Here is a 13,643-nt window from a genome sequence, read left to right as displayed (position 1 = left end):
GTAGGCAGTTTACACTGATTTTGAAAAAAAATCAATAATGGCAACAGAACAAAAGGGTAATAAAAGATATAAAGGAACTTGAGCAAGAAGGGAATATATTAACAATATAGTAACACTTGGGAATAGATGAAGGGTCAGCAATAAAGCATGAACAAATGTGAATAAAGCTCAGTAAGGAACATTTCAGAAGATATACTAATGCTGAAAACTGCCTTGACATCTAGGAATAAAGTCCAAGCAATAAATTAATTTGCTCTTCCTGTTGCAACTTAAAGTTTTGGGGAGGGGAAGAGTGACTGACCCCAAAATCTGTAGAATTGACTGGACTGGACAAGAAAACCAGAAAAATACTTCATGCTAATGAAATGATATATAAAAATCAGTGTATACTGAGATTACATATTCCAGCTCTGAAGGAAGTATGGTCTCCTCAAAACTGATTACATGTACATATCTACAGATGTAAACAAAATCAGACAGCAACTGAATGTGTCAAAAAATAAAAGAATATAACTAAAATGATCAGATGAAACGGAAAGAAAATTGGGAAAGCCATAAATATAGTGGCAAGTACATAGATCCCTTGGAACAGCTTCATACTGACCAAGATTTGATGCAGAAATTAAGGAAAGATTAAATGAAACCAAAAGATGAAGGGGCTAATAATGGTGACCCAAGACAGTTGACTATGTACACAATAGTTTACAAACTGGATTGAAAAAGTGGGGGAAACAGACAAATGCAGGTTCTGTAGAAAAAAAAAACTGCATGAATGACAGAGGGCCTGTAGGGTCAATAATGTACTGAGACTGTTGCATTGGCAAAAGTCCAAACAGTACAATATACAAATAGCTGAAAAGCACTGAACATGTGATCACAAAGCATTACAGAAAATGGTGAAGTTTACATCACATGGGATCACCCATTGCCAACATTTCAAAAATACATGTGAGAAAACTAGATATAGCAGTCCATGAAACAGACAAAAGTAGTACTACATGCATACATACATGCAAATATTTCAAGCACAGGCAATACTGCCCTTCTAGCCTGCCATATACAAGAACAGTTATTCCCATAATGAAAGTGTCCTGGCTGCTCTTAAAATATCTAAACTAGAGCTTGCTTTAATGAAATTTGCTAGTCTATTATTCCTTGCTTTAATAAAATTTGCTAGTCTATACCAAGTATCTCTCAGACAAACAATTAGTACAATTAGTGCAATTTTCATTCCCATATAATGCTTTACACAGAGTGATTGATGATTCTCTACTACTTTTTAACAATACCATGCATTCCCAGAGGTAGCCATCTCTAAATGCCCTGCATATCTAAATACGGTCTCCTCTTAAACATCTATATGCAATACTGTACAAGTTCAGATATTTTAGTCTTTCATAATAACTTACATTTTCACATGCACGAATGCCCTTGGTATATTTCTGCTATACTCTTTATAGTTTACTCACACTTGTTTTCTTGTAAAGTTTTCATGCTGTTATTCCTTACTCAAGTTTGGGTATAATACAACTAAAATAACGGTTTCATTATTTCTGATTTCCTAAAATTTCTACAACTTTTTATACACCCTACAGTTCTATAACTATCATTAACCAACTGACTGTTAGTTTAGAAAAACTCAGTGCTGGATCTACCTATATACCCAGGTCTTCAAATGAATCCACAGATTCAATTACTGTTGTGCTTTAAGTACTCACCTTTCAATTTTTGTCTCCCAAAATCTCATACACTTAGTTTAAGATGCATTTATCAGCATATTATTCTCATGTGCCCAAATTGCCAATTTAGTCAAGATCTTTTGCCCTATCTGTAACATGTAATTGGTTTACAAAGTCATCTCCATACAGACTGTAGAACACCTTGGACAAAAAAGATCTGAAAGATACAATGTAATTAAGTATTGGCCTAGGATAGAGCCCTGCAGGACATCCTGACTGTGACCTTGAATTTCACTAGTCTCATTGCTGTATACTACTTGTCATGCCCTATTTGTAAAATCATGCAGCTATCCATTTTATCAAGAGTCATCAATACCTTGCTGCTCTACTTTATTGAGCAATGTTTTGTGTGTGGCCATACCAAATGCTGAAGTTAAATCTATATAAATTACACCAAAGTACAATTTTTCATTTGCAGCTATTATTTTGTTATAGAACATCATATTACAGGTGGTAATGGATCTATTTTCAACATATGCATGCTGATATATGGTTTCAAGTCCCAACCCTTCCAATTCTGACAATAGTTTATCCAGTATAGGCTTCTCCATTATTTTTCACAACATGAAAGTAAACTTATGGGTCTGTATGACTGGGGTTGTCCAACTTTCCTTAAGGACAGGTTTAACAGTACATATCTCCAATCATGAGAAATCTTGCCATAATTATATGACTTGGTAAATAGAAAAAAAATGTACTATAAAGTTCATGCTAAAGTATTCTCAGGTCATTATTGGTAACTCCATATCATCCTGTGCTTTGTTTGGATACAGTTAGCGTAGTTCTTTTTCAATATAATCTTATGTGATTTCAGTATCTGAGGTTACCTGGATGTCACTAAATTTACAACCCCCTTTATGGAGCCAAACTACTTTGCATTAGATTCTGTAAATATATCTATAACCTGCTGGGTCCAAGTATACATTTTAGAATCTACAAACTTTTTAACAGTTTGTACAGCTTTACTGCTACCACATCTTTTGTATGGTTGCCTATTATGCTCAATATCTTTATACATAATTTGTCTGTCCCACTTGTTTATTTCAGGGACTGTTTTGCTTCTATATAATCTGTTATTAAACTTTCGTGCATTGGTTTAGATTTCAGTTTGGCAGAATTATCTAGCAACAAATCAACCTTTATAGCCCTGTGATCACTGTACATCACAGTGGTAAAACTTGACATCAAGTAATAGTAATTTCTTTAGAAAAGCAAACAATGTCTTCTGTTCCCTGGTAAGTTTTTTTTACAATCTAAAGCAATTGCTGCTCCTGAACACATGTTGTAAATAATTTCCTTACTAATGTTGTTGAATCGATAACATTCCATTCTGTTTCTGATACAGTTAAGCCCCCAGCCACTTCTATTATTCCTTCCTGGGTTTCCTGCAAGAAATGCATGAATTCCTCTAGGTCATCAGCACTTGACTTTGGTGGTCTATACACTCCAACAATTGTTATATGTTCCTGGGTTGTACTTACTGTCAGAGTTACACAATCTACAGTATTGCTGTTATCACTGAACATGTAATCACAGGTCTCCCAGAAATTTTTAATCTCCATCATACCAGCTCCATCTGATATATATTTTTTTGTTAGAAAACATCTCTTACAGTACCCGTGACATAACTGGTTTCCAATCATTGTTCTTTAACTATGTTTCACAAATAACACCAACCTTAGAGGAATGTAGCAAATTTTCCAATAAAACACTATTATTAATGCTTCTGGCACTAACAACCATCAGAGATGCATCAGATATTGCTACCTGTGAAGTGTTAAATTTCTGACATGACAAAAATCCTGCGTTTGTCAAATATTGTAAAATATCCAATGCAAAAAAGTCTCTTCCCTGATCTTGACAAGCGCCTCTCAACTGTCCCTGATTTTGACTCAAATTTTAGCTCTGTCCCTGTTAATCCCTCCTAAAACTGGTGACTTTTCGAGAAAAAGTGATGAATTTCATTTAATAAATAATGACAATAATTAGAGTTATAGACTTTTTACTTTAGAAACTGCATATTAATTCAAATTCTGTTATTCTGCCATTTTCACAAGTTAATTGCGCTAATATTTTAAGAGTCCCTGATTTTTTTCATATTTGTCCCTGAAACTGTTGAGATTTGTCCTTGACTGGTTGAGAGCTGTCCTGTCTCAACATGTGTGCACAAAATTAGTCTCAGATGCTCTACCCATTTCCATTTTTTAAAATGGAACTTTTTTCATATAGGTATTTAACCAAAAAAAAATTTTCTTTCACAGTGACCCGACTCCCATTTCTATACGTGATTTGTGAAAAATCCATCCCAACACTTGTATAAGCTATGCCATCTAAGAGGGCTGTAAGTTCCCTACTACCAGTTAGTCTCCATGTGGATAAGATCATTTACACCAACATGAATAAAAACAGATCCAATACTTTCTTACATCAATGCGCTCTAAAGGCCTTTCTCAAATCCTCTATTTTTAGTCCTGGCAAGCATAGCACTAATCTATGTTTATTATATTAATTGCAAATGTAAGTTATCAGTTCCTATCTAAATCTCCAATTACAAGAATATCTTCTCTGACCACATCAGAAGAATTTAACTTCTAATTCAGTAATATTTGCTCTATCAATTGTTGGAAAGGAATGATCTTCACCACCAGTAATCTTATTAATCCCACGGTTTTCAGTGCTTATTTCATTTGCAGGCATACAATTCTCATCCATCTGGCTTTGTACCTACACAGCGTGAGCCATGTTGCCAACTTCTGTCTTCCTCCTAGGTTCATAGGTAGGTACTAGGCTATCAGCCCTAGGGCCTATACAAGCCTAGCCATAACGATTCCCTGGCTATTGCTTCCCACAAATATTTACTTTCCTGGACTCCTGTCTAGCAGGGATACTGATGTGATCCCCGGGGTAAATTTCCTTTCTCCCATCCAATAGTCAAGGTTCCTCTTGAAGAGGGCCATTGAGGCACTCTGCTCGAATTGTATGGGCAGCCTATTCCAGAGTATGGGGAGTCTCTGGGTCAGGAACCTATCCCTCCAGCATGTTCTATTCATCGTGATGACAAAGTTAAGATCCCCCTGCAGGCTCGGAGGGAGATGGATTTTTTTTTGATAGTAGCATGTCCAACAACTGACATGGCCTTATATGTATATATTAGGCACAGATCAATAGCTAGAATGCGCGCAGATGATAGATGGAGTTTATTCTTTAGATGGTCAGCATAAGATTAGGCCTGTTTTCCTTAGTGATCCTTTTGTGAGGTATTTCTGCAGCCTTCTAGTTCTTTGCAGAGATGTTGTACACTATATATATTAGCGGGGCACTATATTCTAATGGGTCTAATAGGGATGAGTACAGAGGGGAATGAGGGATTTTCAAAAAAGAAGGTGCCATTAAAAAATGTTTGAGTTGTTTTAGTAACTTGCTTACTGTATGTGGTTTGTGTATGTGGTTGTGTTGTCCACCTGTCCACTGTCCACCTGTGTCCCAAGATCTGCCATTTCAAGGGGACAACTATACATTTACATTTAGCTTGAGCCCCTGGTCTGGCTCACCAGGCATCTTCGCAAGTTGCTTTTTGTATTTGTATCCATATCATTATCATTCAATAATAAATAATGGCTTGCAGCTTCACAAGTAATCGCGCGTGTGTTGAGTAGAGTAGTGTTGTGCCTGCCTGTCAGAGAAGTAGAGATGCCACAAAAGTGTGAGGTCAGGACAGAACCCCACCACACACCACTTCACTTTTGTCTGGAGGATGATGGGAATTGGCGGATTTTTTACAGTGTGTGTTGCAGTTCTAGCAGTTGGTGCAACCCATTGCCATTGATAGGGATTAATGCCTTAGCTTATTTATCAATGATTCCAGAGTGGAGTATGGATTGTTTTGAAAGCCTTGGCAAAGGCTCAGTGTGCCTGTGAAACCACCCCTACCCCTCATCAGAGGTTGAGACTGAGAAGTCAAAGTCCGGGAGGCAAGATCGGCAAGGATCGGCCCCGGCCCTTCAGGGTTGGGTGTTGTCTCAGTGTTTCCAGTGTTTGATGTCTTTATGTATTCTTTGGTTGATAATGGGAAGATAAATCCTTTCAGATCTGATGAGAGTCTGGCGAGATTGACTGATTGGTGGCTCCCGACTCAGATTGGACCCCTGATGCCTTGTGGAGTGGCTGCCGGCACACAGCCTGAGCCTGCTGAGATTAAATATGACACATAGGTTATGATTAAAGCATATTTAGGTGGTGGGTGCAGTTCATTTTGTGCTGGGATCTGGTCACATGGATTGCTTTGGGATTGCTTTTGGAAGGTGGATTTTTTTTTGGTGAGTGGGCAATTACGTGGTGAGTGGTCTGAATTGATTGCAATGGGCCATTTAGGGGTGTATGAGGCAGGGCTGATGAGGGGTGATGTTGTGGCACCATCTCATGGATCAATGTCGTGGGCTGCTGGGATCAGTATAGTGATCCTGATTCTGTCTGAGTCAGAGCTATGACCCTTAATGTATAGCTATAGAATACCTTATGACTTGAATGCCCTTGTTATGTTTTTGGCTGTTTTTAAGGGATGTGTCAATGGTGATTAGCTTATGGTCGATCTCCCTCTTTTTTCTTTGCAGTAATGTTCTCTCTTCACACTTGATTCCTTCTCATCTAATCTTTAGACTGCTGCAGATCCAGAATTCCAAAGTGGTCAGTGGCCTGTTCAACAGGAGTTAAGTGATCTTAACTGACAATAGACACTTTGTTTACTAAATGTGCTTTATTTGTTCTTTTGCTCTAGAGATTTATTAATATCTCAGTCATTAATAAAAATAAAAAGGTTCCAACCTATGCCAACTGTACAACTGTAACAGTCACCAGTAAATCTAGACTTACTACTAAGAATGGTAAAAATCATTGTTACCTTTAAATACATAGCAGCATTTACACTAAACAAGATAACTCCTCTTTCTTTAATCAAAAAAAAAAGTATACTTTAGGAAGAGATCCATCCATTGCATGTCTATATTACACACAAGAGAAGAAGGATCAAAATCACAATTAACAAAATTTAGAAACATTAAAACAACTTCTAAGAAAGACTTCCAAGACAACACAATTAAATATTAAGTTAAAATAAGTCATTGCTCTGATACCAGTTGGGCAATTCTGAAATTGCTGGTGTGCTAAAAAACAAATGGCTAACATCAAAGACTGAAGCAATACTGTCTACATGAACTGTAAGCATACCCTGACCTATAAGCAGTTGGGAAAATTAGACCAGAAGGTAGAGTTAAATTACCTTCTCAATGACAGAACACTGAAACTGAACGAGAAAGAAACTGATCAGAATTCATTTTAGATTCATAACAAGGAATATCCTAATCTTGTTCAGAAAACTCTAGGAATTCTCGGTCACTTCTCTAGTACTTACCAATGTGAATTTGGGTATTTTACACTACCTAACATTAACTGTGAACAAGAAAAGAGCTAGATTTCTGCCCATGGAAGGCGAATTGTGCGTCTGTCTGCCCAATATTTCTCCGTGGATTCAATTGCTGTGCAGAAGCCATCAACCACAAGTATAATACAAATGAAGAAGGCCTTATGGCTGAACTGGTAGTGATTTTCTAATTCTGATCAAATTCATTTTGTTGCCGTTGTCTCGCCAAATTTAACACTATAAAGTTATACTCTTGTGACTACTAGTACTTCACTTTATTAAACCATAAAATGTGTCCCAGCTCTCAGTACTTGGGTAACGACAAGCAACAAATTATGCACCAATTCCATTTTCAAAGGTCTTTCGGTCTCCAAGCTATTATTATTGTACTTCTAAACATGCAGTTCTTATAAAATCATTATAGAATTAAATATGGTTTCAGCAGGTGGACTGCCAAAGGTTCTTCAACTACAATATTAGCTTCCATTGGGTTCCGCCACCAAAGAAAGTTTGAGGACCACTTATTCTAGATTTATCCTTTATTATTAGGAGAAAGCAAGTGATCCAGCTATAACAATTTTGAAGTATGGTTAAAATTGTAAGGGTTATGAACTGCTATAACAAGCTTCATCCCATAGGGCAGGGAATTACATACTTCATTTCAACTTGCGCACGTTAGCAATTTAATAATTAAACCGGAGCTGCTAAAAAAAGACATTCTAGGCTCCAATGAACTTCTCTAGTTAACTAATGAATACAAACAGATTACTACTACCATCATGAGATAGGCATGAATGGGGGAAGAGATAACGTACAGGTCAATGTTACACAACTTCCACCAGAAGACAGCAGACTACATGCCTGAACCATCCTTAGTGTGGTCCACCTCTAACACTGGCATCAAGAATCAACATGCATACATACAATATGGTACAGAAAATAGCATCATAACACTTTAAATGGATAGCTGCTTTAAACCCTACAATAGTACATTTCTATAAAAGTTGCAGTACTTCTGCAAAAATAAACAAATTGCAGTTTCCAGCCCTGTATCATACTTACCACCACTGTAAAGGGAAATCAAGGGCTCTGCCAACAACACAACTTAGCATCATCATCTTATGCAAATCAAATTAGTTGCAATAACCCACACAATGCAAGTCTGACTTTATATGCTGGAAAAAACATTCCAAGTCTAAATGCTAGAACAAGTGGTTAACACAATATGAAAGATCAAAACAATGCAACTACAGCAGAATAATGGGTGTTAAAAGAGACAAAGAGAGAGTACCTGGAAAGCTGTGAGTGTGCCAGTCCCTGGGGTGTGCAGGCATCGCAGCGAAGGCATGCTGTCCGCCAGGCTGGAGCAGCCCAACCACAGAGACTTGGGCATAGAGCACTGCAGAGAGAGAGAACAACTTTGAGATGGGACAGCATGAAACAAGGTGATACAGATCACAGAACAAACTGTTCATTTCTGTTTCAGAATTAGAACTACAAATACAGCTACTGATAAAGATTTGCATTTAAACTTCTTGACCCATACACATCTAAACTAGCCAGGGTATATATGGAGGGTGTGGACAAGAACATATTCAATGCTTCTTATTCAACTCTCCGCAAATCTGTTTCTACCAAATACAAAATCTGTACAGAAATGAACAGCAAATTTAGTGCGAAATAAAAAGTGACAGCTCTATGGTAAATCTTGTTTTTTTTGCTCATATGATTTAAAGATTAGAGCAAAAAAAAAAAGCTGTGATTAGTCAGCAATCCTCCCATTAAGGTGCAATTAAGTTGTGAACATGCTCTGGTAAGCTCAAAATTAAAATGGGTAGTTGCTCATAAGTAGGGCTACTCCAAAGGAATAAAGTACTCTGAGGAGCTTTGTTTTTAGCACACGCAACGAGCAGCCTAAAATGAATGACACCTTTCCAGCATAAGTCAGCTAATTTTAAAATACTACAAGATCCTGATGCACATGGATGATTTGCTAGTTTCTGCTCCTATCCGGACAAGAAGGTTACCATGATGAAATACAGTCCAGGGCAGGAGACACTTGTACAGAAACTTTAAGGATATGTGCAACACAAAATATATTCATACATCAAGTTAAGGCAATGAGCTCCAATAGTCATAATGTAAATTTGGGATCCAGAAAACTAGTCTGATCTTACCAGGGAGACTATATCTGTACACAACCCTGCACTACTATCTTACTTCATAATCTCTCTTAACCTGTAGCCATGTTGATTAAAACTAATGTAAACAGACTGCTTTCATGCAAAACAAGATGCTATAAAACAAACAGGCCTACACTAGTCAATAAGAATTTTAATGCATAATGACACAGGCTGCATAAACCAGGTATGGATGGGGAGCACATGCACACCTGTATACATCTAAATTGTATTAAGAATACATTATGTAACACACTGTGAGGATATAATACACACTCCATTCCATCTCACTTCCTTTCTGAATTACCATGATGATCAGTAGGAAAGCAGAAACAGATCGATATAATTAATTTGTTCCTAAGACATATTCAACACATAAATGTACAATAACCTGATTAGCTTTAAAGCAACTGCAGCCATCAGTGCTGCATACGAAGAATTACGTCATGAACATACTAGCAAAATGTGAGAGATGAAATCTGCAGAATGAATGTCACAGCATAACACTTTTACTGTCAACTTGCAGTATCAGATATTTTGCTTAACTGTTTTTTTTTTTTTTTAAACAGCTTTAACCCACTAAGTTCAAGTGACTAAGAATATGCAATGCCAAATCATGTGGCTTAAGTCACTGATACAGTGTTACAAACCCTGACCTGCAATAAAATGATTTGTTTACTGCATATTATTTCAATGTTAGATATGGCAAAAGCATTCAGAAAAGTAAATGCGGTTGTGTAGGTAAACTTACCATTACAATCGGTGTTCTGATAGCTCAATGCTGCTGTTGCTGCATAAGCTATACTGGAAACATCCTGCAAGATTCCACACTTCAGAGCTTCCTTGCCCCCAACTCAATGGAGGATACAGCCCTGCCAACAAAGTATGTGCCAGAAGACGAGGAAAAGATAAGGTCCCCCTTCATGGCATAAACAGGGGGAAGGAGGGAGGGAGTCTGTACTGCAACATTGATTTATTTAAACATCTACTGTTATTTACACAACAGTACTATGTCCATAACTGGATCACTGTTGCAGTAGCCTAAATTATATGACGTGACAGAATAGGAGGAAGAAGTTTCAGGGTCCAGGGGCACCAGAACTGTAGCTCTAACATACCCTGCCCCAGCTCTAGAAAATGTCAATCTTGCAGTGCTTGGTAAAACTGTGTACTGAAGACAAAGTTACTGTCTCCAGAATGCTTATAGAGTCCACCCCTTTCCAAAAGGCAGCAGAAGCAACTATAGTCCTAGTAGAACGGGTTCTGCATTTGTCATGAAAGGAATGCATGCATCAACAATTTCAAAATGCTCTCTTTTGATAGTGATTATCCCTTTTTTTCATCTTCATAAGGAACAAATTATCAGAATTTCTGAAGTCCTTTGTTCTGTTAATGTAGCATCCAAGTTGTCTGCAGACATCCAGGGTATTCAGAACTTTCTCTCCTTTATTTTTTGTTTCAGAAAAGTATACATGGAAATGAATAAATCAAAATGAACTCAGGAACTACTTTTTACAAATAGAAAGTGTTAGCCCTCAAGGAGACCCTATCTTTTTGAAACTTAACCTAAAGCTCAGTTACTATAAGAACATGCAATTTGAGATATTTTTCTAGCAGAGGTCAGAACAAGAAGTATCACTGTTTTTCAAGTTTAAATTTTTAAATAAGCTTCATGAGCTAGTTCAAAAGGAGGGAGTATAATTTTTTCTAGTGCAAGTTGAGATCGCAAGCATGAAGAGTTACCTGTTTCTTAGGATGAATTCAAAAACTATTTCTCTTGAAATAAAGAACAAAGGAGGTATACAGGCAGAAATGGCCAAAAGATAAATTAATGGAAAAGTAAGAGGCCAGAGCTTAATGACTCAAATAAATATTATTAAACCAATGGCATTTCAGCCTTAAAAGGATCTTGGTTCATTCTCTGGTACCAACTAAAAAAAAATATTCCACTTAGCCATATCTGATTTTTCTAGTAGCAGGTTTCCTAATCTCCCCCTCAGTGCCTGCTAAAAATCCTCAGAAAAAAGATATGTGAAAGGTATTAAAATTCTATCAACCAGGCTGCAAGCCTGCAAACTTGAATGTTGGGGTAGACAGGATAGTCCCTGTCCTATGTGAATAAGTCTACCCTGTGAGGAAGTTTGAAGTAATTGTCCTTGGCCCTTTTTCAAAAGAAGGAAGAAACCAAAGTTATGTACTTAACACTAACAATGGATCCTTTTCATTCTAGTCCATCCAATAAGGCTATCGGAAATGGAGCTACTTGGGAGATCCGATCGGGCTGTTTGCCAGTGCCTTAAGCTCCTTTACTTTGTCCTATCATTATGCCCTGCACTCTACCTGGCTTTAGATCAAGTCTGTCCAGAACAATACAACTGGAAATCAAAGAATGGCAATTGTGAAAAACTAAGTTGAAACCTAAACCGAAGATAAGAGGATAGGGAATGGGGGGCGTCATACCAGAATGATTACAATTAAGAGGATATAGTATTATGGTATGTACATAGCTTTCATAACTTATTTCCACCATCCATCCAATACAACTGTTGGGACAAAACTCAAAATTCAAAGCTACCTTCTTTCTTGGGTAGCACCACAAGATACCCTTTACAACAGAAGACAAAGAGAGCTCTGGAGCTTGAAATTGCATTCAATTTGTAATGTTTGGCAAAAGTATGCAAGATAGTCCAAGCAGATATTGCACATATTTCCTCCACTGCAGAATTTCTGAAAAAAGCAATAGATGAAGCCATTGATTTAGTGCAATGGGTTCTGTGCCAAGATGGGAGAGACATCTCCTTACTTGAATAAATACAAGTTGTACAGACAGACAACCATTTAGAAAGGGTTTACTTAGACACTTTCTTTTCCAATTTATTTGGGGCAGAGGAAATGAAAACCAATGTTTCCTGATGGGCTTACTTCTATGTAAACAGAACTGGAGTTGCCGGTAAACATCCATTGCGTGGTGCAAGTATCTGACTAGATTCTTGCGATTTGAGAAAAATACCAGCAAATGTCTGGGTTGCTTTAGTTAACATTCTATAGCAACCTTGAGGATAAAAGATGGATTGGTTCTCCAAAAAACTATTTTTGTGGAGGATGAAAAGAGTAAAATCCCATGAGTGGAGGAGCTCTCTGGTTGGCCTCAGTAAGAAGCTGCAATCCCTGATAAAATCCTTCAAAGCTAATTACGAAAACAAAAATCGCCACTGATTCTAAAGACAACCACAAAGCATTCTACAGCTATGTCAAGAATCTCAATGGCAACACTCAGATCTGCTATGAGTTACAGCACAATGGCACTAAATATACAGATCCAACTGATATTGCCAACATCCTGGCAGATAGGTTCAGTGCTAACTTTACCCCCCTCTCAGCCCCTAAACAGCCCATCTCTATACCGGAAGAATGCAAAGTTCCTGTAATCACGGCTGCACAGGTAAAAACCACAGTCTCCAAAGTCAAGAACACAGCATCCATGGGACCATACAACATCCCAGGTTGTATACTACACGAACTACAGAACGAACTGGCACCCCACCTAAGTACCATGTTCAATCATAGCCTCACCTCAGACTTTGTGCCCGCTGAATGGAGCTCAGCGACTGTTATCCCACTCCACAAGGGGGGAGCCACCACGGATCCCGGCAACTACCACCCCATTAGCCTGACCAGCCTGGTCTGCAAGGCCATGGAACGTATCATCATGGAACTTATAAACAAAGACACTGGTAATCTCCAAACTCTGGCCCCACCCAGTTCGGGTTTGTAAAAGGCAGATCATGTCTCCTAAACCTGACAGACTTCTTTGAAGCAGTCATCAAAGCCGTAGACGAGGGTAAGGTGGTTCACACAGCCTATCTAGATCTTGCCAAGGCTTTCAACACCCCACTCTGGAATTATAGATAAACTCACTAAACTACGTATAAATCCCTATGTCACAAGATGGGTTGCCAACAGGCTCACTGACAGAACCCACACTGTGAAAGTAGCAGACTCCAAATCTGACTTCAGACCAGTGATAAGTGGAGTACCACAGGGTTCAGTCCTGGGTCCCCTCCTGTTCGGTATCTACTTCTCTGAAGTACAGGCTAACACAGAAGGTCTTAAGCTAACGAAGTTTGCAGATGACTGCAAACTAGGAGCCATAAATCAAAACTCCTAACGATGTGGACATCCTACAAAAGGGCCTCACTGAGATAGATGCCTGGTGTCAAAGCCATGGCCTCAAGCTCAATACCAAAAAGTGCATTGTCATCCCCCTTTGGTAAAAACTCTGTACCCATGAACTACAACATGGGCGAT

At 38.1% G+C, this 13,643-nt stretch overlaps 1 protein-coding gene across 1 annotated transcript in view; it reads right to left on the bottom strand.

The window, feature by feature from the left end:
- Positions 1-13,643, bottom strand: part of BTRC (beta-transducin repeat containing E3 ubiquitin protein ligase) — a 2,835,508-nt gene that overhangs the window by 2,661,059 nt on the left and 160,806 nt on the right. The window contains exon 3 of the mRNA XM_044056496.1: positions 8,447-8,554. Within this exon, the coding sequence (XP_043912431.1) occupies positions 8,447-8,554 (108 nt within the window). The remainder of the gene's footprint in view (positions 1-8,446; positions 8,555-13,643) is intronic.

The sequence above is a fragment of the Protopterus annectens genome, chromosome 14.part0 (assembly GCF_019279795.1).
Source record: "Protopterus annectens isolate FY-2018-M chromosome 14.part0, PAN1.0, whole genome shotgun sequence".
NCBI classification, from domain to species: domain Eukaryota; kingdom Metazoa; phylum Chordata; order Ceratodontiformes; family Protopteridae; genus Protopterus; species Protopterus annectens.
The sequence above is the reverse complement of the archived record's forward strand: the minus strand, read 5'-3'. Positions and strand labels throughout refer to the sequence as shown.